The sequence below is a fragment of the Malaclemys terrapin genome, chromosome 4, assembly GCF_027887155.1.
Source record: "Malaclemys terrapin pileata isolate rMalTer1 chromosome 4, rMalTer1.hap1, whole genome shotgun sequence".
NCBI lineage: Eukaryota > Metazoa > Chordata > Testudines > Emydidae > Malaclemys > Malaclemys terrapin.
In genome coordinates, this window is record NC_071508.1 from 68,502,867 (window position 1) to 68,529,752 (window position 26,886).

The 26,886-nt window shown below is 43.5% G+C and overlaps 1 protein-coding gene across 3 annotated transcripts in view; it reads right to left on the bottom strand.

Moving 5' to 3' along the window:
* NELL1 (neural EGFL like 1) overlaps positions 1–26,886 on the bottom strand; it is a 425,045-nt gene that overhangs the window by 378,108 nt on the left and 20,051 nt on the right. For all 3 annotated transcript variants that reach the window (XM_054027068.1, XM_054027069.1, XM_054027067.1), the window contains exon 3: positions 13,193–13,343. In XM_054027068.1, the coding sequence (XP_053883043.1) occupies positions 13,193–13,343 (151 nt within the window). The remainder of the gene's footprint in view (positions 1–13,192; positions 13,344–26,886) is intronic.

The following is a 26,886-nucleotide window of genomic DNA, read 5'->3' on the forward strand; positions in this document are numbered from 1 at the left end:
TAGTTCTATATGCCAGGAGGGGTATATCAAACTGCATGGCACTTAGCCTTTATGACACTCAAATGTGTCTGTGTACCTGCAACTAGGCAAATATTTATCTCAATACAATTTTCTTTTCTTGTGTGATCATCAAAGAAAATGATAACCCTTTGTTTTTGTAGATACAGACGAACACGGCTACCCCCTGATACCTAAAGTCTGACTGGCACAAAAAGGCAGCTCCTTCAGAGTACAGTGCAAAATAACTGCTTGTATTCAGAGTATGTGGTAGAAAGATTAACTTCAACGTATTCTAGGCTCCTATCACAGATGTATGAACATCCATTTCCTCCACTGTTGAAGCAACTGCCCACTGTCTGTCAAGGTGACACAAGCTCTCGACAGGTCATATTAAACCAATAAGGTGATGGTACATGGCAGAGAGGAAAAAATGACAACATCACATCTTTATTCAAAAGGACCCACTCACCCTCAGTCCATCTGGGTGGAACATGAATCTGCAACTAGCAAACTTATCTGGAAAACACTACTGTTGGTGAACTTGCATAGCTCAGCCTTGGATGGGGCCCTATGGTTATAGTGGAGATGGCACTCTAGACTGTTTCCTCAGTGTGCAGAATGCCCACCTAAATACCTCTGGCTAAAAAGAAAAATGCTCAGGCCACTGTAACAACGACCACCAGCATAGATCACAATCATGCAAACCTAGGACCTTCAGCACAGTTTAGACCTCCTGAGGTAAAGTAATGACTGCTTTAGCTGGTCGCAGTGCTAGGCTGTTATCCTCGGATGGACCAGCTACTAACAGAGGACTTGACACACACTGTGCTAGTGTGGAATATACCACCAGGGAACAAATAGGATCTGGGATATGCTGAGTAGAACTGATCAAAATGCGGAAAATATTTTCAGGGTGGGGGGAACCCTGGAACCATATAGCCGAGTTTCAGAAGCAGATTGTTCAGGTTGGACAGAAAAAACTCTGTTCTGCACAAACACTCAGGACTGCACCCCTACCTCAGGCCTCTTGTGAGAGAAGGGGGTTTCAACCCTCTTTTTTTGCTCAGAAAAAGATGCTTGTTCTTGGATAGGAAGATAGTAGGCAAAAAATTACAGATAAGTTACTGCAGGATCCATCCCTCTGCTCCTCTCACCCTGATCACTCTAGCAGCCATATTCACCATTCCAGTCTTACCCAGCGTGCCCCCTTGCAAGGAAGCATATAGTGTTGCAGATGAGCCCTTAACTGATTTTCCTCTCACCCAGGGTACCAACAAGTCCACACAGCCAGTTAAGTGCTAAAGAGCACCTCCTGTGGAAGTCCCATTTATTAACGGAAAAGTCAACACAGAACATAAACAAAACGTTCACACCAATATCTCATTCTTAGTCCAGGTCCCCCACCTGAATCCAGTGTTCACTTCTACCCAGGCTCTTTCTCCAGGGTTCTCTTGGTTCCAATCTCTTCCTATGGTGTTAGGTCTCTTGCTCCTACCAAAGTAACATCCTACTCTGGAGTCTGGGGACATTGGTCCATTACAACTCTTCTCCAGGACAATGGGTGATCCTTCCCAGGCTGGGCTTCAGGCCAGCATTGGGAGATCCCTGGCTGAGACTAGGCCCTCCTGGATGCCTGCTGGTTGCAGTTCTCCCCTACCCAGAAGCAACTCTTACATACTCTCCATCTCAGTAGGTTCCCTAAAGAGCTCACCTTCTACGGCAGTGGTCAGCAATCTTTCAGAAGTGGTGTGCCAAGTCTTCATTTATTCACTCTAATTTAAGGTTTCGCTCACCAGTAATACATTTTAACGTTTTTAGAAGGTGTCTTTCTACAAGTCTATAATGTATAACTAAACTATTGTTGTATGTAAAGTAAATAAGGTTTTTAAAAATGTTTACGAAGCTTCATTTAAAATTAAATTAAAATGCAGAGCCCCCGAGACTGCTGGCCAGGACCCAGGCAGTGTGAGTGCCAATGAAAATCAGCTTGCGTGCCATAGGTTGCCTACCCCTGGTTCTAGGGTCCCTGCTCAACCCTCTGGCTCAGGCTTCTCTAGGTATCTCCCTTCCATAGGAGCCTCCTATCTCCCTTTGGAGTTCCCTCCAACTGATCTTGGGTCGCTTATCAGGTCTAGGTGCTTGTTTACTAATAAGCCACCTGGGGCAGTCAATCACCCTCACATGCAACCTTTATAAAGCAATCGGGCAGATTAGGACCTAATTCCCCAAAAAGAGCAGTTGTCCCATGACACCAGACAGTGATTGTGTCTACAATACAGCAGGTTGCTGAAACTGCTGTGGAGGAAGAGTCAAATTAATTAGTGCCAGGGAAAGATATCCTCTCCCTTAAGTGGGCCAAATGTCTCCTGGGAAGCTGCCTCTCCCCTCATTTTTGTGATAACCATTCCCTGAACCCAGATGGCTGCAGGAAGCCTGAGAGTAGAAGATGTTAACCACTCCCCAATAGCATCTGTCAGAAATGACAGCTCTGCCTGCAGCCCAGCCAAACAGAGGGAGAAAACCAATCTGGCCATTTAGTGGGACAGAGGTCAGTTTGACGGCTAGTGTGGCCCCTCTGGCAGCCACTAATTTGCAACACCAACACACTGCTTAGCAGAGATCCATTCCAAAATTCCAGCAGAATGGCTATAAAACTTTCATCAATTAGTTGAGAAAGTTGCCTTCAGTCTAAATTACAGGGAACTCCAACAGAGTGCCATAAAACAAACAAATCGAATAACTCAAAATGCTGGGGAGGGCTCCAGGGGGAATCTACACAGCCTGCTTCCAGCCAACCCTGACATTTCAGCCCTGTCCAATTTCAGCCTTAAAGAGTTTCAGACTGTCATCCCTTCTATTCCAATTGCTGACAAGGTCCAGCCATTGTGTTTCAACAGCTGGTTATTGCCAGTGCATTAATGCTTCTGACGGACAACAATTGTCAGTCCATTGTACATAAAACACCTGCTCTCAGCAGGAAGCCTCAAGATGGCAGGTAGCTCCTCTTCTTTCACAGTGTTTAAAACTCCACACAGCTCCCACTGATTTAACTTCCTTGTTTTTCTTTTTTCTTCTTCATACTGGAATCCAAAGGACAAAGTCAGGGCCAGACCCAATGCCCATTGTAGCCCATAAGAGTCCTTTCCATTGATTTCAATGACCTTTGGATCAGGCCCTCTGTACAGAAATCCAAATCCCAATTATCAGCCAGGTTCACTGGTTCTTTTTACTCCACACAAACAAAATGTGTGCGTACACCTTGCAGATGCTGCATGCCTGCTAATTCAGAGGCAAGTGAAATGGAGCTAGACTCTTTGAATATTCTGGGTGTACTGCATACAGCTTAAGTGATTCAATATATAAATAATGAAGCTGTGACTTTTGCCCTAAAACGCAAAGGTTAATGGCTATATTTGCCATTTTTCCATTTCCTGAATACTGTATAACTCAGAATCTAATATGCATATATACAAGTTGGAGTGAGTCCCTAAAAATGCTACACTAAGTAACTGATCTTTCAGTTTTGCAATTAGGGTCAAAAGTCCCTTGCGCAGATTCCTTTTTCCTAATTAGGTTTCAATTTTTATTGAATTAGTTTGTTACTTGTAAAATCTGGTACAATCCTTTATACTAGCTCTCTTGCAGCTTCTTTCATATTTATCCTGGGGGGAGGGGAGGGAGAGTGTACTGTACAGTGGTCCAAAACTGTGGTCTGTGGACTAGTGGTGCAGAAAGCATTTCCAGGTGGACTTCAAAGCTGCTCTGCTTGTAATGGTGGAGAATGTGCAATACATGCAGCAGTAACATTCAGTTGATTCCTTAATACATTTCAGTTGTGCATACAAAAGTTTTCTAGCAGACCCCCTTGCATGCCTATGCCAGTCTGGATTGCCACACTTGCAAGTAAAGGGCCAAATTCAGATCTTATTAAATAAGTTTTACACTAGCAGTGGAGCTAACTCCTGCAATTTTATTGCAAGTCTTGCAATAGTTGGTACTTGTTTTTCTAAAGCCCCAATTCCTAGAGTCATGTGCTAATGTAAGAATCTCATCTTTCATTCTAAAAAAAAAAAAAAGGGGGGGGGGGCACAAGTTGGTATCCCTCATCTTTGGGAAGAAAAGCTTGGAAACATGAATCCTACAGGGCCAAATCCCTGAGGCAAATAAAAATAACCTAAAATATACTATATTCTTAAAAAACTCATGTCTTCTTTGCTCATCTTGTAACTTTAGAACACTTGGTTGGCAATTGGTTTAACTCCATTGATTTCCATGAATTTGCTCCTGATTCAGAACCAGCTGTGAAGCCTCAGAATTAGTTGTGAAGCCTGTCATGAAGCCCCCTTCTTTGTCGTCAGGTATAAATTCAGCCATAATCAAATTGTTTGACAATGGCGGGATGCCAAATTTCAACATGATTGGGCAAGAGAATGGCAGGACATGAAGGAAGAGCTGATACTAACAAATGGAAAGTGCTACATATAGCAAGGGGAAATAAATAGGAGATAGTGGGTGGGACGTAAGCAAGCAGCTTCACTCATCACGTTAAAGTGAATTTTTCATCTTTCCTCCTTAATATTGACTTAATATCACTCTTGTAGGTTACCAAGTACTATAACTCTAATAGAAAGGTGTGGAATCAGGATTGAGAAAGATCTCCAAGAGAACTCCTCTATCAAAAAGAGATGAATAATAGACAAGAAATTGAGAATCACTGTTATAGAGCTTCATTTTGCCTCTTATCCTTAAGCCTTATTGTCCCCTTCCTGCACCTCCTCCCCGCCTCCAAACACTGAATTTCATTCCCTGACCCCCTTTTGCATTCTCTGCATGTAATCTAACTTATTTACCACCTGACTGTTCATATACCCATTTTCTCCCTTCCATTGCTATTCTCTTTCTTGTAAAGAAGACTCATAGAAGACTCATAGAAGATTAGGGTAGGAAGAGACCTCAGGAGGTCATCTAGTCCAACCCCCTGCTCACAGCAGGACCAGGCCCACATCCCAGCCAAGGCTTTTTCAAGCTGGGCCTTAAAAACCTGTAAGGTTGGAGATTTCACCATCTCCCTAGGCAGAGCCGTCCCTAGGTTCGGTGAATGTGGGCAACCATCCTGGTCCCCGTGCTTCGTGAGAAGGGGCAGGGAGGCGGGAGGAAGGAGGAGCCCCCCTACCGATCTCTCCCTCCCCCAGTGTTTCCTGCCCGCCGGCAGGCCCTGCCAATCAGCACCTTCCTCTCCCTCCTAGTGCCTACCGCAGATCAGCTGATTCATGGCATCTGGAGACGCTGGGGGGGGGAAGGGGAGAAGAGTGAGGGCGCAGCACAATCGGGGGAGGAGAGTGGAACTAGATGGAGTAGGAGCAGGAAGAGGTGGGGCAGGGCTGAGGCCTTGGGGAAAGGGTGGAGTGGGGGCAGGGCATGGGCAGAGCCAGGGGGAGCACCCCCCATCAGATAGAAATTCAGCACCTATATCCCAGGCCCCACACCCCCTTGCAGGGCCAGTGCAACCCATTAGGTGACCTAGGCGATTGCCTAGGGCGCTACAATTTGGGGGGCGGTGACCACGGTGGTATTTCGGCGGCGGGACCTTTCGCCGCCTCTGTGGGGGGTGGCATTTCGGGGCAGGACCTTCCGCCGCCTAGGGCGGCAGAAAAGCTGACAGCACTTCTGCCCCCTAGGGATGGATCTGTCCTTATGTAACCCATTCCAGTGCTTCACCACCCTCCTAGTGAAATAGTGTTTCTTAATATCCAACCTAAACCTCCCCCACTGCAACTTGAGACCATTGCTCCTTGCTCTGTCATCTACAACCACTGAGAACAGCCTTGCTCCATTCTCTTTGGAACCTCCCTTCAGACAGTTGAAGGCTATCAAATCCCCCCTCACTCTTCTCTTCTGCAGACTAAATAAGCCCAGTTTCCTCAGCCTCTCCTCTTAAATCATGTGTCCCAACCCCCTAATCATTTTCGTTGCCCTCCGCTGGACTCCTTCCAATTTGTCCACATCCCTTCTGTGGGGGGAGGACCAAAACTGGAGGCAATATTCCAGGTGTGGCCTCACCAGTGTTGAATGAAGGGGAATAATCACTTCCTTCAATCTGCTGGCAATGCTCCTACTAATACAGCCCAATATGCCATTGGCCTTCTTGGCAACAAGGGCACACTGCTGACTCATATCCAGCTTCTCGTCCACTGTAATCCCCAGGTCCTTTTCTGCAGAACTGCCACTTAGCCAGTCAGTCCCCAGCCTGTAGCAGTGCGTAGGATTCTTCCGTCCTAAGTGCAGGACTCTGCACTTGTCCTTGTTGAACCTCATCAGATTTCTTTTGGACCAATCCTCCAATTTGTCTAGGTCACTCTGGACCCTATCCCTACCCTCCAGTGTATCTACCTCTCCCCTACCAGCTCAGTGTCATCTGTGATCTTTCTGAGGGTGCAATCCATCCCAACATCCAGATCATTAATGAAGAGGTTGAACAAAACTGGCCCCAGGACCGACCCCATGGGCATTCCACTTGATACTAGCTGCCAACTAGACATCAAGCTGTTGATCACTACCCATTCAGCTCGATGATCTAGCCAACTTTCCATCCACCTTATAGTCCATTCATCCAATCCATACTTCTTTAACTTGCTGGCAAGAATACTGTGGGAGACCATATCAAAAGCTTTGCTAAAGTCCAGGTATATCATGTCCACCACTTTCCCCATAATCAGAGAACCAGTTAACTCATTGTAGAAGGCAATCAGGTTGGTCAGGCATGACTTGCCCTTGGTGAATCCATGTTGACTGTTCCTGAGCACCTTCCTCTCCTCCAAGTGCTTCAAAATGGATTCCTTGAGAACCTGCTCCATAATTTTTCCAGGGACTGAGGTGAAGCTGACCAGTCCGTAGTTCCCCAGATTCTCCTTCTTCCCCTTTTTAAAGATGGGCACTATATTTGCCTTTTTCCAATCATCCAGGACCTCCCCCGATCGCCATGAGTTTTCAAAGATAAAGGCTAATGGCTCTGCAATCACATCAGCCAACTCCCTCAGCACCCTCAGATGCACTGCATCCAGCCCCCATTGACTTGTGTATCCTTTCACCACTAAGGGCTGCTCACCTCCTCCCCATACTGTGCTGCCCAGTTTGTTTTGTAAGCTTTCCTCCCATTTCATGGACCTCTGGGATGCGCTTCACTAGAGATGGAAAAGACCTAGTCACATCTAGTCCTTCCCCCCATTAGTGCAGGACTATCCCCAACAATTCTCTAGGGCTTTGTCCTTCCTAGCTTTAAATGTCTAAAGCGATGGAGCTTCCATCATTTCCATTAGAAGACAATTCCACAGCCCAATAATTCTCAGCATTCAAAAGTTCTCGGCATTTTCAAGCTTGCTAGCCTATCACCTTACCAGGATACCTTTGGGGAAAGCAGAAAAACAGCACATTTGGGAAGTCATTTTACATATTACACAGTATATTCAGGTGAATTAAATAGAAGTCACAATCAACTACCCTTAACTATAAATATCTCTCCTTTATGATCTATACTATAATTTCTAACATCACAACTTACTATTGCTGGGAAAAATCAAAAAAAGTTTGTTAACAAAGTCCTTTAATTGTTGAGGAAAGTCTGTTGCCAGAAGGGCAGCTGCAAAGCTGGGTAAGTAGCATGGGTTCCAGGCCATTCAAGGCCACTACTGGTTTGGCTTGAGTAGGCTTAATATGAAAGTTTCTACTAGATCCCTGTGAAATCCAGGGGTTTGTGATAGATAGCACTTCAGAGTCACAAGAGGCCTCACTGGCCCTGAAGGCTACATTTTGGAGGTTTGGAGAGAAGAAGATTGTGACTAGCAAAGCCCACAAGACGTACCTAAACTACTGGGCCTAACAGAGTTTTTCAGTGAAGAAGAAAGGCCATTTGGGGCTAGAGGTCAGCGGAGACTGTTTTCCATCTCATATTCAAATTTTATTTCATCCATAATTTAGAAATCAGATTGAAAACCAGCAGATTTACCATTATGTCCAGATAGTTATGTATATACTAGCAGACTGTTCAATTAGACTTAATCTGTGTTAATTAGGTTTTCCATTTTCTGAGTTCCAGATTAACACATCTGGATCATGAAAAACAAACATTAAATCTGCATTACCATTAAGACAATTCAAGAAGATAAATTCATCTGATACTATTTTATTGGTGTCTTCTATATATTATAAGACCCGTCAAACAACAACATAGCTTAATACTATTAACAAATTGTTTTAAATGGATACCTTAATAACACTTAAACAGCTTATTTCAATTGATGCATCTAGGTAAATTGTATTGATCTTCCTTCAATAGCCTTTATACTAGTCATTTCATGTTTGCTTAATTTAATTTTGCTATTATTCACAATGACTTAAGAGCTGTCTGTTATCTATCTAGTTATTTCCAAAGTAATCATCATACCTTGGAATCGGAATCCCATGATACTAACCTGAACTACATACTGGGAAAATGTGTTGTAAGCAAAGCAACACCTGGTCAATTTCCATATATTGCCCATGCCAATCATCTCAGCTATGTCCTGAGAAATACCAGCCTTTAAACTGGTCACTAATGTAATCAACTGGTTGGACGTATGCATACCACTGTCCTCTACTGGGTGGAATCTGACCTAGTCAATTGTTTTAGTGTGCAATAGTTACGCACCTTTTAACCCCATTAACTCAAGTGTTAGGGACCTGAACATTCAGACTTCTGTAGGCCAGAAGTGGTTTCACTAAAAAGTTAAAAGATACCATGCAGTTATGACAGTTATTCCCTATTTTATGTGTAGGGGAAATCTCAGATACAACTGAGTGGCAACGGTTGGCTATATTTTGGCTTTTTCATAGCCAATCGCTGTATGCAGTTAGCTAATAACTGTGCTGTGTATGCATGTTGCCACAGCTGTTACAGACAGCCATATCATGCTGAAATTCCATGTGGTAGTTTTGCATTCTAGTCTACTGTACACTGAAGCCTAGGCAAAGATTAGCCAACTCATTTTATGTAGTATTTCAGCTGCATGAAGGCAATACTGTCTTTATAAGCTCTCCATACCCTTGCGTTCTGAAACTCTCTTTAATACAGCACCTATCTCTGTGGTCTCTAAGTAATGAACAAGGTTTAAAAGTGCAGCGAGGTGTCTAAGAAAGAATCAGCTCAGTTCCCCGACCTGTCCTATGTGTAATTTTGACTCTAGATTACAAAAGTAACATCACGGGGCACAGTGCTAGGAATAGCCCCAGCCCAGCTGCTTCTTCAGCCATCCCCAAGGCAATGCTCTCCTTGCAATGACTATTGTCTTAAAAATGAGGAGCAGCTAAGAACGCTATTGGTAATCAAAATAAAACCACAACGGTAATGATCCAAACAGGGCCGGCTCCAGGTACCGGCTAAGGAAGCATGTGCTTGGGCCATACAAAGGGGTGGTGCTCCATCCGCTATTGGGGCGGCATGTCCGGGTCTTCAGCGGGAATTCGGCGGCGAGTCCCTCGGTCCCTCTCTTCCTCTTTGAGCTGCCGCCGAAGTGCCGCCAAAGAGGAAGAGAGGGAGTGAAAGACCTGCTGCCAAAGAATGGAGCGCGGCGCAATTGAGCTGCCGCCGAAGCGCCGCCAATCGTTTGTTTGTTTGTTTCCCCGCCACTTGGGGCAGCAGAAAATCTGGAGCCGGCCCTGGATCCAAAGGTTGACAAAAGCAGCAACTGAAACCCACAGTCTTCTGATCTGTCAAGAGCCTGTGTCCACTTAAATAACCTTATGACTAATCAAAGCTAAGGACTGGAGTATTATGCCCCAAATCTTTGCTTTATTTTTCCTTCACCAGCCTTAAAAGGTATTTTTTTCCTTTTTCCATCTGTTGAAGAATTGCTACAGTCACCATAGAGCTACAGATTTGAAAACACTGTTCCTATTAACGTCTTAGCTAGGAACTTTAGACATGTAGGGAAGCAGTGCCAGCTCTGTCCTAAGTGATGGACAAATAGCCTAGCAGTAATGCAAAAAGAGCAAGAGAAATATCTGTAGTGATTTGGCTGACATTCATAGTCTTTGCACAATGGAGCCCCAGTCCTGATTAAATCAAGACAAAATTACAGGTAAAAATGCTAATTTCATCATCCTCGGTCACAAGAATCCACTGCTCCATCAGGCCTGGAACTACAGGGGAGTAACAAGCTGTAAAAAATATCCTCCTCACCCTACTTTAATATACACTTTCTTCCAGTTCCTCTCTGGGAAATTCCACCCACTAAGACTCCCTTACATGTCGGTTTGTGGGTCTGATGAGAACTAACAGTTAGGGTGTCTAAGTGAATGTAAACTGGGGGGTGTCTAACTTACATCACCTTACATGTCATTCTGTATTTGATGCTTAAAATCTAAAGAAAAATTTCTAGTTAATAAAATTATTCATAGGGTTAGCAGCCAGTGGCTATAGGAAGCCAAAGCCTAGCTCTGTCCAACTTCCACCAAAAAGGCAGAGTTACATTAGCATTTAATATAAAGAGTCCGGGAATGCAACATCTGTCAGGATATGACAATGCATTAGAGTAACAATACCGTACACAGTGTCTATAATGTGAAGACCTTTGCAAACATTAAATAAAGAAGCTTCACATGACCCCAATAAGGTATGCATGTATTATCATCCCCACTTAAGTAAGTAGGTATAACAAGATTCAACGGCTGGCAGTTGAAGATAGATACATTCAAACCTTGAACAGTGAGGCTAGTTATCTATTGGAACAATTTACCAAAAGTTGTGGTGGACTCTCCATCAATGACAATTTTAAACTCAAGATTGGATGTTTTTCTAACAGCTATGCTCTGGTTCAAACAAGAATGAATTCAGGAGGTCCTATGGCCTGTGTTATTCGAGGAGAGACTAAATGATCACACCAGTCCCTTTCAGCCTTAAAAATCTAGGAAAAAATATAATATTCTCCAGGCTACAAAGAGAGTCTGTAGCAGAGGTGGCAACAGAACCCAGAAGTGCTGATTCCCACTCCCTTCATCTGACCACTTGACACAATGCCTTCTCTCTCTCTCATACACACACACACACACCCACACACACACACCCACCCCCCAATGGAATAACTTTGTCATTGGACCTGTTATTTATTAGTTCTATCTCCTTTTTTGGAGAAACTTTAATATCTGCCATTCTGGATAGGATTGCTGTGATGGGTTCGGTCACAGATACCCCCTTAGGACGGTCACCTGAAACTACCTCTGAGCCAGTTTTCCCTGTCAGCTTGGGACTCCAGAACACTGTCTTGTTGAGCCAGACACGCAAGCCTGCTGCAACACAGATTCAGGGTCTGAACTACGTCCCCAAAACTGCAGGCTCTAACTTGGGCCGGCTCCAGGCACCAGCTAAGGAAGCAGGTGCTTTGGGCGGCCAATACAAAGGGGTGGCACTCCCTTTGGTGGTGAGCTGCCACCAAAGAGGAAGAGAGGGAGTGAAGGACCACCGCCGAACTGCCACCGAAGAATGGAGCACGGCGCGATTGAGCTGCCACCAAAGTGCTGCTGATCGTTTTGGGTTTTTTTCCCCTGCCACTTGGGGTGGCAGAAAACCTGGAGCCAGCCCTGGGGCTTTAACTGAAAACCACTCAGCAGGTACTCCTGTCTCCAGCACCCAGACACCCAGCTCCCAATGGTATTTAAACTCCAAATAAATCCATTTTACTCTGCATAAAGCTTATACAGGGTAAACTCAAATTGTCCACCCTCTATAACACTGATAGAGAGATATGCACAGCTGTTTGCTCCCCCGGGTATTAATTATTTACTCTGGGTTCAATAATAAACAAAAGTGATTTTATTAAGACTAAAAAGTAGGATTTAAGTGGTTCCAAGTAATAACAGACAGAACAAAGTAAGTCACCAAGTAAAATAAAGCAAAAACATGCAAGTCTAAGCATGTTAATACATTAAGTAACTGAATACAGGTAAATCTCACCCTCAGAGATGTTCCAATAAGCTTCTTTCACAAACTAGACTCCTCCTTAGTCTGGGCCCAATCCTTTCTCCTGGTACAGTTCTTGTTAGTTCCAGCTCAGGTGGTAACTAGGGGATTTCTCATGACTGCAGCCCCCTTTGTTCTGTTCCAGCCCCTTTTATAGATTTGGCCCAAGGCAGGAATCCTTTGTCTCTCTGGGTTCCCACCCCTCCTTCTAAATGGAAAAGCACCAGGTTTAAGATGAATTCAAGTATCAGGTGACATGGTCACATGTCACTGTAAGTTCTCATTCTTCATTACCCACAGGCTGGCCTCCAGGTCCACAAGAAGGCTTGCAGGTAAATAAATCATCTACAGCCAATTGTCCTAGTCAATGGGTGCCATCAAGATTCTAAACCACCATTAATGGCCCAAACTTTGCATAATTACAATAGGACCTTAGAGTTAACTTCATATTTCTAGTTTTAGATACAAGAATGATACATACATACAAATAGGATGAACACACTCAGTAGATTATAACCTTTGTAATGATACCTTACAAGAAACCTTTTGCATAAAGCATATTCCAGTTACATTATATTCGCATTCCAAGCATATTTTCATAAAGCATATGGAGTGCAACGTCACAACAGCTATCCAAATAGATCCTTTTTCCCATTGACAGTAAAGGAAGACAAATCTTTTTAAATTCACACTACATTTATATCTCAGGAAGGGAACATAAAATGTATCACCATCTGGAAGGCATCCAAAGCATAGGTTTCAATAATGGTCTAATTGCTAGACCTCAAAAGAGCAGAAACTGTTTAAAATGATACAAAATGAAGTGAAGTAGGAAGCATGGGACTGTGCAATGTATGTAGATTTAACATCTACGAAGAAGAGAAACACATGATTAACTAATAGAGATGACCTTACAGGGGCTAGAACTTCTATGGTGTGTTAAATGCATACCTCGTTGGCTTAAAAGTAACTAAAAAATCAAAAGTAATATGAAGTATTTTACCGAATAAAGTATCCTGCCTCCTTTTGTTTTAACAAAAAATTAGCTGACTAAAATCTATGAAACAAACAGAGACTTTGACTGTCACTTCAGATGTTTCATCAACTACTTTAGCTCAATGTCATACTAGACCATTAAGTGCAGAGATACTTCTGCTATAGAAGAAAAGTGAAGCTTTCAGCAAAGAAGAGATTTCCTCTTACCTGTGCTCCAACTCTCGGATGGACAGTACAACTCCAGAAGTTGATGCCCGCTGTTGCAGGGTGGCCAGAAACGTGAACTCACTTTTATTCCGAAAGAGTTGAATTAACTTCTCGCTCAAATGGGGCGCTGCATGGATTTCTCTTTCTACATCTAAGAGTTTCATTGACAAGAAGAGAAGGGGAGGGAAAAAACACAATGGCACAGTAAAAATGCTAAGTCTGAAGGATACAGATTACACTTTTTAACTTTCCTCTCCCCATCAATATTTTTCATTTTCAAGAGTCGCCTACCGCACGCTACAGCTGCATTCATTCAATGTGAAAACCCAAAATGCCATCTCTGTCACTGTGCCCACTTGTCACTTGGACAAGTTCACAATTGGCCAGCCACTGATTTTCTGACAGAAATTTTGACAGGATGCTAAGCAATTTGGGTCTGCTGCGAGCAGATTAAGTTGCTGTAAATAATGTGTGCTGCAGTCAGATAAATAATCTCCTAAATTCCAAGGAATCTCAGGAACTGCCTGCTCCCAATGCTACTTACCAAGCTCCGATTTCAATTTTACCATTGACTTAGTTACCATCTCTCCACAATATATGTGAGGGACCCTGTCCTTGCACTGTGTAGGGCAGAGATGTATTATTACTAATAATGCTATATAGCTATGCCTTTGCCCAAAAAAATAAATTCAAGACATGCTTGCAATACACTATCATTTCTGAGACTTCTCAGTTTAAACAAGCAATGCGTGACAGCTCATACAATATTTATTAATCTACACTCTGATCAGGTAGGGCCGGAGATGTTTCAGTCTTCCTAATTCTGCTGCTGTCCATCAGTGGCATGCCTTCCCACTCACCGCTCTTCTTAGACCCAAAGTCACCTCTGTTCTAACGCACCCACTGCTATCGCACCATTTCTTATTGCACACCGATGGTGAATAATGAAAGGGAACACTGAAAATCTGTTAAAGGAATGAATCACGCATCATTTCACCCTCCTCTGCTATTTTGTTTTGTCATGTCTTTCATGCTGGCACTTTGTCACACATTTTCAGGGCCTGTGTCACTTTCTTTTCCCAAATGCCATTATCAATTCAAAAGCCAAGTGCTGCTTCTTTGGAAAGGCTTTCTTTGAAGCCAAACATTCTGGCTCAGTTCCTCAACTAGTATAAATCAGAGTAGCAGTATTGAAGAATCTGGTCCAGTGTAAGTGTTGTAGGGTAATGGACAAAAAAAATGACAAAATTTACAGCATAGAGCCTCACTATAAAGAACCTAATGTACCGTCATAGAATTATGCTTATTGGAGCCAAGAGAACAACAGAAGATGGGCCCAGAAAAAAAAATTTGACACCCAAATATACCCCTTAACTGAGGGAACTCCACTCCATGGAGAGAATCCAAATTCTGTGCTCAAGATTTTTAAACCTGACTAGTGATTTGGTGTACCTCAGTTTTGGGGTGCCCAACCTGAAAAGTCTTAAAGCAGACTTAGTTTCAGAACATGCTGTCCACTCCCCCACTCAAAATCCAGCATACTTAAGGTATTTCAAGTGGAGCATCCAAAATCACTAGTCAGTTTTAAAAATCTGGTCCATTGGCTCAAACTCACCCCTAAGATTCACCATACAGACTATTAGTCTGTCTAGTCTTGTAGCCTGTCAAAATCATGAAGCTTCAGAAAAAAATCTCTAATATAGCCAGCAAATTCTACACTACCATGGGGCGGAGGGGGAAATCCTTCCTGTCCACTGTAGGTGACCAGCTTATGACCTTAAACTGGAGATTTGATTATCCATATCATTATCTTAGTTTAGCTTGCATAGGTACAAATGTTATGAATGGTCATAAAATTACCTAGTTCTTTTTAAAACCTAGCTGCAGGGGATATAAATGTGTACATCCAAATGTCAATTAGTGTTCAGCTGCCTCCTTGAGAACATGAGGATATCCTCCATGAAGGTCTTCCATGCTCCCATACCCATTAACTCAATTCATATTTAATCCATTATATTAAAAAAAAAGGTATAGAAAGGACAGTTCAATTTTTTTTTTAAACCATCAGTCTGCTGATCCAGTCATCAAACTGTGGAGCAAAATGGACATAAAATTAAAGATAGCACAATTACACTAGGAATTAGTCTGGGCCACTAAGGTGTGAAAAATTCAGTACAAAATCCCAAAACCCTTGAAAATAAAAGATTTTTGCTCTTTGATTTGAAGTTTCCAAAATATTTCAATATCATGAAAATCCTGCCAAACAAACAACAAACAGAGAGAATATGACATTCAAACCATTTTTGAAGTTCTTTCAGATAATAATGAATTCACACTAAAAACAATGGTAGTTTTGTAAGAGACATTTCCATTGGCAAATTTCAGAGAATATTTGCAGAATCCTAAATCTTCAGGTCATTAAATGACCCAGAACAAAATGAGGATATTTACCTCAAGAATGTTTTTTGTTAATCCATATGGTTTGAGTTTCAATACACTGAGCCTTCATTTTAGAAAAACACTTTGAAATGTAATATTATATTCCCGTGTCTTCTAATAGTGCATGAATATGTCAATCTTATATTTTACTTTCTCTCTTATGCATTCAGCTACTTTTAAAATGAATATACAACATGGATGTAAAATACTACAGTTTTCTAGAATAGTTTCAGAGTAACAGCCGTGTTAGTCTGTATCCGCAAAAAGAAGAACAGGAGTACTTGTGGCACCTTAGAGACTAACAAATTTATTAGAGCATAAGCTTTCATGGACTACAGCCCACTTCTTCGGATGCATATAGAATGGAACATATAATGAGGAGATATATCTCCTCATTATATGTTCCATTCTATATGCATCCGAAGAAGTGGGCTGTAGTCCATGAAAGCTTATGCTCTAATAAATTTGTTAGTCTCTAAGGTGCCACAAGTACTCCTGTTCTTCTTTTTTCTAGAATAGTGGCTCAAACCACTGGAACAATATTAATATAGAGTTTTAGACCACTGTTACAGTATATTCTTGAAAAGGGAAAATAATTTGTAAGGGCCAAATCTTGCAAACACTTAGCTACCACGTAGATTGTTATTACCATGAATAATCCTACTGACCACTAGCCTTTGTAGTTGAGTGTTTGCAGGAGAAAGCCTTACATTAGCAATGGAACATACTTTCTGACATGGAAAAGATTATGGACACACTTTTTAACATAATTGACATACACTATATTGGAAACAGAGAGCTTATTTTTAAGGGCTGACTGGTAAATATGACTCCCAATCCTGCCATCTGACTCATACAGGTGGACAAGTGAGTGTGCTTGTGTACAGTTCTCTCTAGTTCAAGTGGACTTCACACATGTGCAGCGATCCAATTACATGGACCGGATTGCAGGATCTGATCCTATATTGCTAAAAAAAGAATGTGTATATATTCAGTTCACATGGTTGTCATGTACATCATCTGCTTTTGAGCAGTATTCTGTGTTTTACCTGATCTCTAGACAAAATATCATTCAAATGAATTCTAAGTATTGTACGCTCAGAGTTCTATTTTCCATCAATTTTAACTCGGGAGGGGGAGGGGGAAAGACGGGGGACAAAGCTGCCCATAGGGAGGAAATAATTTTTACATTATCTATAAAAAATGACTGGCTCCTTGTAATAAAGTGCTATTCTTTTCTGTGTAATATAGAGTATTGTTTTATCTAGTCATCTTCAATGAAATATTACTTCACACTTGAATGATAATGCAACCTCAGCAAAAAACAAAGAGATGAAGATATGACTTTCTCATGCCCTGCTATGTGTTTTTTTAATTTGAAATGTTGGGTGTTTGGGGATTTCTTTAAACATGTCACCGTGTTTCTCAAATCAAACCTAGGTGAATAAGCAGCTCTGTATATTTATTTGAAAGCATAAATTGGTATCATAAGCCTTCTCTAAGGATGTACTGAGGGAGATTTCTACCTTGAACAAAGCAAAGAAACAGAAGATTCTTTTGTTTAAAAAAAAAAAACTATGGGATTCTAAAATTCTAAAAGGAAATGTCAATATGCTGAGCAACGTTACTTTTTAGCATAAGAGATCACCACTTACTGTCTGAACTAGCAGTATGCATTAACTGCAATTATCAATGGTGTTTAGCATCTTTAAGCAACTCCAAATAAATTTCAAATTGTGGGATTTAGTACAGGTTCGTTCCTATTTTGCCAAATTCTGGTGAAATCCTCTGAGTTGATGGAGTTGTTGTCAGGGGGTTTAAAGACACAGAGAACATACTAATTAGGAAATGTACCAATACATAATGCGTAATGGTTAGATTCTGCAGACATTTAACACTTTGTTAAGCTCTGTCTTGACATATACACAGTATAACTAGCTTAATGCCTCTACTGTTCTGTTAGTGTCAAATAAATCTGAAATACTCATCTGTATATTTCATGAAATCCTTCATAATTATTATGGATGCTAATCAGACATATTTGGGCTGCCATCACTTGCCTATTAAGTGAATGTCAAGTCATTTAAACCCAAAAATGTGGCCTACCTGAAAACTGCTATAAATCTAATAAAGGAAACTACGCACTGAGACAAACACAAGGCCCAAAATATGGAGCCAAATTCAATCTCCACATAGGACCTCATCGGAAAAGCAATGCACAAGAGACCATAACATGCAAGTTATGTTGTTCTTCTTTCAACCTGCGGTGCTCACACTCCACAGTTCCTTCATGGCCAGAGACACAGTGGATAGTGGCCCATATGCATAAGCACATATCCTTAATGCCCTAAACACCTTTTCCACACTGGAATTGATCATGCTGCTGGCACTGAGTAGTTCTGACGGACAGCCAAAATATAGGTCCACATAAACAATGTTCCTATAGTGTTACAGTAGGGCCTGGAAGCTGTGCCACTGACTTCAATGGGCAAAGAATCAGACTCTTAATGAGTAGGGGGTGTTCAGATACAGTGACTGGAGAATTTGAGGAGGATAAAGACAGCAAGACAGACAGTATCTGCAATAAGTACTTGATCCTGTGAGGTGATGAGAGCCCGTGCTCTTTTAAATTAGGTGGAATTAGGGGAGCTCAGCATCTCACAGGCTCAGGCCTTAAAAGCACTTGGGATCCAAATTTGGCCCTCAGCCCATATATTTCTGATGGACCCATCATGGTCTCAACTCTCCCCAGTTCACAGCAACTAAAATATCCTTAGAGCTTTTCCACTTACATACCAGAGGATGTTCAAACCCCCAACAAGGAAGTAAATCAAAAGAGCCAGGTTGGCTTCTGCAAAATGATCCCCAAATAGAAGTGGACAAAATTAGTAGGGAAAAGGACAAAAGCGGCTGACACAATGGAACAAATTCTCTGAAGGTGTCATTTCACACCATCAATGCCTGTACTCCATTCAAATCCGTGGTCCCCAGTACTACAAGCAATGGAAGAAATGTGTAACAATTGTGGTCCCAACCCTGCAACTTTTATTCACCTGAACAATCATTCTGGTGAGTAATCTTTCCTCAAACAAACACTCCCACTGGAGTTAATGAGACTACAGGAATTGCTCCTGTGAGTAAAGATGACATGATCTGGTCTTAAATGACTTTCAATAGTTATAACTTAGAGAATTTTTTCACTTCAAGGTCCCAGAAACAAAGACAAGGTTTTCATCTCGAGGCCACAAGACCAAAAACATCAAGACGCTTGATCACGGCCTTGGATAGACCAAGAGACTACCTATACTTGACCAGAGCTCGGAGAGCTGAAATATCCTGTCTGGGAAAGCTCTAAAGCGCCTCTTTCGGATTCGTTTCTTTTTTCAGCGCATGAAGAGTTTATTGCTATACCGCTAACCCCAATCCATTTGAAAGCTGCTTGGTTCAATATATTTTCAGTATCACCTGTATGGACCGTTTATACTCAGACTGCTTGGTGCTCCATTCCATCACGTTCATAAAAGATCTGGATAAGCAAGCAGAAGTTTGCAAAATCAGAGCATGGGTTTCAATGACTGCCAAACTGGACAGTGAAACTAAAACCTCAAGTCTCAGGGTATGTCTACACTACGAAATTAGGTCAATTTTATAGAAGTCGATTTTTTAGAATTAGATTTTATACAGTCTATTGCGTATGTCCACACGAAGCGCATTAAGTCAGCGGAGTGCATCCTCACTACCGCAGCTAGCATCGACTTACGGAGCGGTGCACTGTGGCTAGCTATCCCACAGTTCCCACAGTCTCTGCTGCCCATTGGAATTCTGGGTTAAACTCCCAGTGCCTGATGGGGCAAAAACTTTGTCGCAGGTGGTTTGGGGAACATCCTCAGGTCCCCCCTCCCTCCCTCCTTCCGTGAAAACAACAGCAATCATTTCGCGTCTTTTTTCCCGGGGTCCCGCCGCCGGGTCTGAGCGGCTAAGCCCTGCCGGCTCCTGCCAGCCGGGGTCTGCTCAGCCCCACTGAGCTGGCAGACCTCGGTGAGGTCAATCAGGGGTGCCTGGACAGACATGGCTATCCTTCTCTTACAGCACCAAATGGGAGTGACTCCAGGTCATTTGTCTCATGGAGATTCAGTCCTGCCTGGAATATCATGCGAGCTGGAGGCTTCTGCCTCAGGCTGCTCTCCCAGCTGGCAGCACCACACAATCACACCTACCCCAGCCTACCCCTTGCTCCCATGGCTCATGAAGCCTGGACAGTAGTAAGGAGCAGTTCAACTTGTGGAATGACAAATCCAGAATGAAGGATTGCACTCTATGGGCCACGTTAAGATTATTTCAGAGTCCTAGATAACATTTAGTCCCTATAAAAGGCTTCATGAAAATTTTCCCCCACCCCTAACAAAAATGTTAATTTATCAGAGTAGTTGAAAGGAACTCGGGACTATAACTTAGAGAGAGCTTCCATATTATTTAACTCATAATTGATATAATTCAAAGTAAAGTTTCACAGCACGGTCTGTTCTAAGACTAAAAATGCAGGAGGGGAGTCAGAAAAAGGAACAGTGACCTGTTTCCGCCCGGTTTGAATCAGGGATGTTTCTCACGTTAGCTGAACGTGATAACCACTACACTATGGGGCTTCTCTTTTTTTGCCACCGACTTTGCCAAATGCACAGGAATGTTTTCTCTAGCTTGAGAAGCTACCTAATGCAATGTCTATATCTACAGCCTTTCTGCTCACAAAGCAGTCATGCCCCTGCCTAGGCTGACACAGCACAGAGTGCATGTGACACAGTGACCTGGCTCGGGCAGGATCGCTAGCGAGGCATGATACTTTTTCCGTTAAGCAAACAGCAATTCTTTCCTGGCCTCTGCCACTGAATACCTCCATGCATTACGCTGTGCCCTATCAGTGAAGGAGGACTGCATGAGCTCGGTAAACATGTCATCACGAGTGCATTTTTTTCACCTTCTAATCTGTGATAACCTGAGGGACGGAGATGATGGGGGAGCGTAGAAAAATTCTGGGGGGACTGCATGGTCACCTGTGCTGCTGAGTTCACCACGCTGGCAAAACAGAAAATGAAATTCAAAAGTTCCCGGGGCTTTTCCTGTGTACCTGGCTAGTGCATCTGAGTTCAAAGTGCTGTCCAGGGCAGACACAATGCAGCACATCGAATTGCGTCCACACTACACCAAATTCGACCTGGAGATGTCGATTTCAGCACTAATCCCCTTGTCGGGGAGGAGTACAGAAATCGATTTTAAGAGCCCTTTAAGTCGACAAAAATGGCTTCATCATGTGGACGGGTGCAGGATTAAATCGATCTAACGCTGCTAAATTCGACCTAAACTCGTAATGTAGCCCAGGTCTCAGAGAGTACTGGATTTTAAGCGCAGTATTCCTTTGTTGCCTATTTTAACTTGTTCACCCCTGCCCACCTTGTAAGAAGATACCATTATTTTGTGCATCAGCAATAAACTTTAATTTTTAAGTCAACATTCATTTTTATAATTACTTAAAATAGTGAAATCACCCTGTTTGTATTCAGCTTTTCAGATAAGATTAGTTACTTAGTATTGGGACAAGAGACTGGTCAGGCAGTCATTTGGCAGGAGTCGTGTTGGACATGTGAATATTAAGCTCAGATCCTTGTTCCCTGGACAGCCACATCTTAGGAGCCCTTGTACCTCTTGGGAGATGATGATGTGACTCATCACAACCCTTTGTAAGGGATCCAAAAGCAAAATCCAACTCACCCCAAACAAGACTTTTAATAGAAGTAGCAAAGGTGGAAATAGAGATGTTTCAGAGGAACATCGTCCCTCCTTTCCATTACAAAAAAGCTCCTTAGAAAAGGCAATACTCTCAAAGAGCTGCAAAAGGCTATGCAAGCACAAAAACACCAACCACAGGGATTGTCACCAGAGATGAGCAACAGAGAGTCCTGTTGTACCTTTAAGACTAACAGATGTATTGGAGCATAAGCTTTCGTGGGTGAATGCCCACTTCGTCAGATGCAAAACCCATGAAAACCTATGCTCCAATACATCTGTTAGTCAAAGGTGCCACAGGACTCTCTGTTGCTTTTTATAGATCCAAACTAACATGGCTATCCCTCTGATACTTGTCACCAGTGATGGTTCATTTTGCTGCCAAAAGGAGAAAACCCTCAGGGAGATATTCTTTCCTACCAAACGTGAGCAAAACCAAGTTGGCTTGGAGTAGTCAAGGGGGGAGAGCCCCATCCCACAGAAAGGTCGATTCTGTCTCCAGGCCGGTGTGTGTATTTTTGTAGTGTTAGTGAAACAATGGGTGGAAGTTTCTATCTTAAATATGAGCAGGAGTGAATCTGCAATGTGCGCCAGCCAGAGCTGAGGTGAACAAGTATATATGACCATCCTGATTCCCTAGGGAACTCAGGTTACTATCCCCATACAGCTCTGAGTCAGCCCAACACAGCTCATGCTATGCAGCATGGAACATGAGCAGTAAGCAGCACATTAGTCTTCATTAGGGCACTCATCACCTGGGGTACCCATCTCTGCTTGCCAACATCATCTACACCAGTACAGCAGGCACACACATCACAGTCTGTGAACAACCACTTAAAGCAGATTCCCAGCCTACTCACAGCAGAGAACAAAAACTCTTATAAAACCACATTAGTAAAGAGGCCTGATCGGGATGTAATATGTCTTGCCACGTGCATGCCCTTCTTCTAAGCTAAGGGGGAGGTCTCACTAGTGAGAAAAAAGTCTTTTTAAATGCTTTATTGGCATCTGTGTTGCCAACTCTGCTCAGATTCAATAAACAGTAGGGCATCATGTTCAACAGCACAGCTTTCTAATTTATTATTATTCATTATAAATCACTTTTTACATGTTGCTTCAAACACTGTTTCTCAAGAATACGATTTGCCTGCATTGAAATGCTCACTGATTTTAATATGCAAACCTCCTACAGAGATGATGTCTCATTTTAATTATTGTTTCAGTTTAATGGGTATTCATTAAATTAGAGGATGGAGCAATTACCAGGGTGAGCAGCTAATGTTTCAAAGGTAAGTTCCCATGGCTATACAACAAAGGCAGTTCGAGAAGAGAAGGTGGAAAACAGTCTATTTCTAAATAAACTTTCTTTCTGCATGATGCAAAATTACCCTGACAATTTATCTTACCAGATTTAAACATTCAGGTGTTCCTGTCATTCTGATGTGCATACATTTGTAAACTAGTTTATGACTAGGTATCTCTTAACAATATGAACTTAGTATTTGAAATAAAAAGCCATCTTATTTTAAGGGAAGCTATTTCAAATTCCAAACTCTGAGAAATCAAGATTTTTAGCCACTAAAATATCCGAAAGAGACCACTTATGAAACCATAGTCTCTCCCCCAACCAATAATTTAGTTAGTTTAGTGGATTAATGTCTGACTTTTCACCTCTGGGAAATTGGTCTAACTTGAGCACCAGCAAGAATGACCAAAATCATATTAATTAAGTAGCTGTCAGAGAGTCTAAGAGAAATGCCTTTGGTTGCCACAGCAATATTTCAAAACTAACCTACATAAATTTGGCACACTGGGACAAACAGAGCAGTATTTACTCATATGAGACTTGGAAATGAATACGAAGTACGGAGAAAAAAAAATGCCCACCTCTTTCAGCCCCCACCAATGAAAGGTCCCTGTGGGGAACAGTTGAGACACACTAGCAGAATGCTATGGAGAAGTCTGCATTGCAGGTGCTGGCACTTGTTTAGGTACACAGAGGGCTTCAAATCTCTAGAGCCCTCAATTTCTTTTTCCTCACATGAACTAACATAACAACAACAACAAGGCACTTCAGCAACAAAAGAATACATACATTCCATCAACTAGAGGACCTGGATAGTATGTTATATTGCAAAATGATATGGTATTCAAATCATTTATTTGGCCAGAAAAATCAGCAGAGGTAGAGGAATCAAGAAGGAATAATGTGTTCCAGATCAACCACAAGCAATTAACTAATGTGTGGCTCACTGGTATTTTCCTCACTTACGTCGGCTTTATTTACCACCTGCTACTTATGCATCCAACACTTCTGTGTTTCAAAGATTTTAGGTGGCTGTTGGGCTTGTCTTTTGAGGCAAGGTTTGTTGTTGTTTCTTTTCCCCAAAGATACGAACACTGAAATTAAAACTATTTAGGACACGTGCAATTGTTTGATCTCTTAAACTAAACACCTACTCCTTAGCTAGTGAAAATGCTTGAGAAGTCACAGTACCACTAAAAGCACATCGTCTGCTCTTAAATCATGAGTTAATCAAATTACATGCCTTGTTAGCTAATTAGTTCAGGACTCACTGATTATAAGGTCTTTCCCACTGTTTATCTGTATTGCCCACAAGGTACAGTAGCATTATCGCTGCAAAAGCTAAATGTTGCAATTATTGTTTTCCAACTTTGCACATGAGTATTTAAAGAGCATTATGGAAACTAGACAGTGCCCTGGCAACACAATCACAAGAAGAATTGTCACCTGAGGCAATGTATGCAACACTGGGAAGAGGCAGTGATTTTTAAGGTTTATTACATACTTCTTATACTTTTCACTGAAATGCCTGTCCGTTTGGGATCTAATTTAGAATATGATAAACATTAATGTCACACTAGAATCATAGACTATCAGGGTTGGAAGAGACTTCAGGAGGTCATCTAGTCCAACCCCCTGCTCAAAGCAGGACCAATCCCCAGATTTTTGCCCCAGATCCCTAAATGGCCCCCCTCAAGGATTGAACTCACAACCCTGGGTTTAGCAGGCCAATGCTCAAACCACTGAGCCCTCCCCCCGTAAACAATGAGCCACTGAAAATTCTGTTTCTATTCTGACTTTTTGCCAAGGCCAACCTGGCACTTCCCCTCATCCCTTTAAAGAAAATTTTCAGATACGGTTGACGTTATGACTTCATAATTTGCTGGCTGACCACGCATGGGTAAGAAACAAAGGAATTGTGTTTTAAAATATCAGCTTATTTTAAGAGCATGTGCTGGCAGGTATAGGCAAAAAAACAGAGAATATTTTAAGCAACCAAAAAGTATTCCCATTAGGCCGAACAGGTCGATATTACAGGGGAAAGACTATAAATATTGCCCTATACCAGGGGTTGGCAACCTACGGCACACGTGCCAAACACGGCACGCGAGCCGATTCTGAGTGGCATGCTGCTGCCCACTGAGAGGAGGAGGAGTAGGGGCGGAGGTGCCGGAATGCACCACCCTGTGGGAAGAAACAGGGGAGGGGGAAGCTTGGCTGCCGCAGGATCAAGCTTCTGCCTCCTGCCCCCCAGGGCCAGCTCCAGGCACCAGCCCACCAAGCATGTGCTTGGGGCGGCACCTGGAGCGGGGCCGTGACCGGGCTCGCCGCCCTCCCCATGGCGCTCTGGCCACCGGGGAGAGCGGAGCCCCAGCCGGGCTCTCTGGCCGCCGGGGAGAGCGGAGCCCCGGCCGGGCTCTCCGCCCTCCTCTCAGCACTCCGGCCAGTCGGGGAGAGCGGGGCCCCGGCCAGGCTCGGCGCCCTCCCCTGCCGCACTCCGGTGGGGGGAGGGGGGCGGGAGGCTTTTTTGCCTGGGGCAGCAAAAAAGCCAGAGCCAGCTCTGCTGCCCCCTCAGGGGAAAGCTGTAGGGGGGGGTGTCCCGGCCCCCCGCCTCACTCAGCCCCCCCCGCCCACCACTCTCCCCACGGGGGCAGGAGGCAGAAGCTTGGTCCTGCGGCAGCCAAGCTTCCCCCCTCCCCTGCTTCTTCGCACAACGTGGTGCATTCCGGCCCCTCCTCCTCCCAGAGGAGCAGAGCCGAGCGGCAGCATGCTCGCTGCTCCGTAGAGCAGGCAGAGAGAGGTAGGGACGGGCCTGGGGGAAGAGGGTGGAACAGGTCATATCCCTCCCAGCTCCCTGCCATGAGCCGCTCAGGGCAGGGGGCTCGGAGCACCCCCACGAGCCGAGCACCCCAGCCTTCTGCCCTGAACCCCCCTACTCCAACACACACCCATCCCTCTGCCCTGACCTCGAGTTGCCCCTAACACCCAGCCTTCTGCCCTGCACCCCCCCACACACCCAGCCTTGTGCCCTGCACCTCCACACACCCCAGCCCTCTGCCCTGACCTTGAGTCCCCCCCCAAACCCAGCCTTCTGCCCTGAACCCCCCCCCATACACACACCCTTGTGCCCTGCACTTCCACACACACCCCAGCCCTTTGCCCTGAAACCCCCACCCACCCAGCCTTCCGCCCTGACCTCGAGTCCCCCCCCCAATACCCAGCCCTCTGCCCTGAACCCCGCACCCAGCGGGCTGAGCAGGCTGGCGGTGTAAGATCAGCATTTTAATTTAATTTTAAATGAAGCTTCTTAAACAAGGTTTTCAAAATGTTTACTTTACATACAACAATAGTTTAGTTATATAATATACACTTAGAGAGAGACCCCTTCTAAGAAAACGTTAAAATGTATTACCGGCACACAAAACCTTAAATTAAAGTGAATAAATGAAGACTTGGCACACCACTTTTGAAAGTATCAGAGGGGTAGCCGTGTTAGTCTGAAGCTGTAAAAAGCAACAGAGGGTCCTGTGGCACCTTTAAGGCTAGGTCTACACTACCCACCTGAACCGGCGGGTAGAAATCGACCTCTCAGGGATCGATTTATCGCGTCCCGTCGGGACGCAATCGATCCCCGAATCGACGCTCTTACTCCACCAGCGGAGGTGGGAGTAAGCGCCGTCGACGGGAAGCCGCAGAGGTCGATTTTGCCGCCATCCCTACAGTCGGCTGCAATACGTCGAATTCAGCTACGCTATTCGCGTAGCTGAATTTGCGTATCTTAAATCAACCTCCCCTGTAGTGAAGACCTGCCCTTAGACTAACAGAAATATTGGGAGCATAAGCTATCGTGGGTAAGAACCTCACTTCTTCAGATGCAAGAAGTGAGGTTCTTACCCACGAAAGCTTATGCTCCCAATACTTCTGTTAGTCTTAAAGGTGCCACAGGACCCTCTTGCTTTTTACACTTTTGAAAGGTTGCCTCCCCCTGCCCTATACAATGGATGTTACCAACAGGATGACATCTCCTAAATTAATGGTAATATTTAGTGCTTCTGTAGTGCTTTATGGTTCTAAAATTCAACATGAACACCACAGGAGAAATCCTGCTTGCCTTCCTCAGGTAAGTAGTCACACTGCCTGGGCTTTTCAAATGAATCCAGGGCAACCAGTT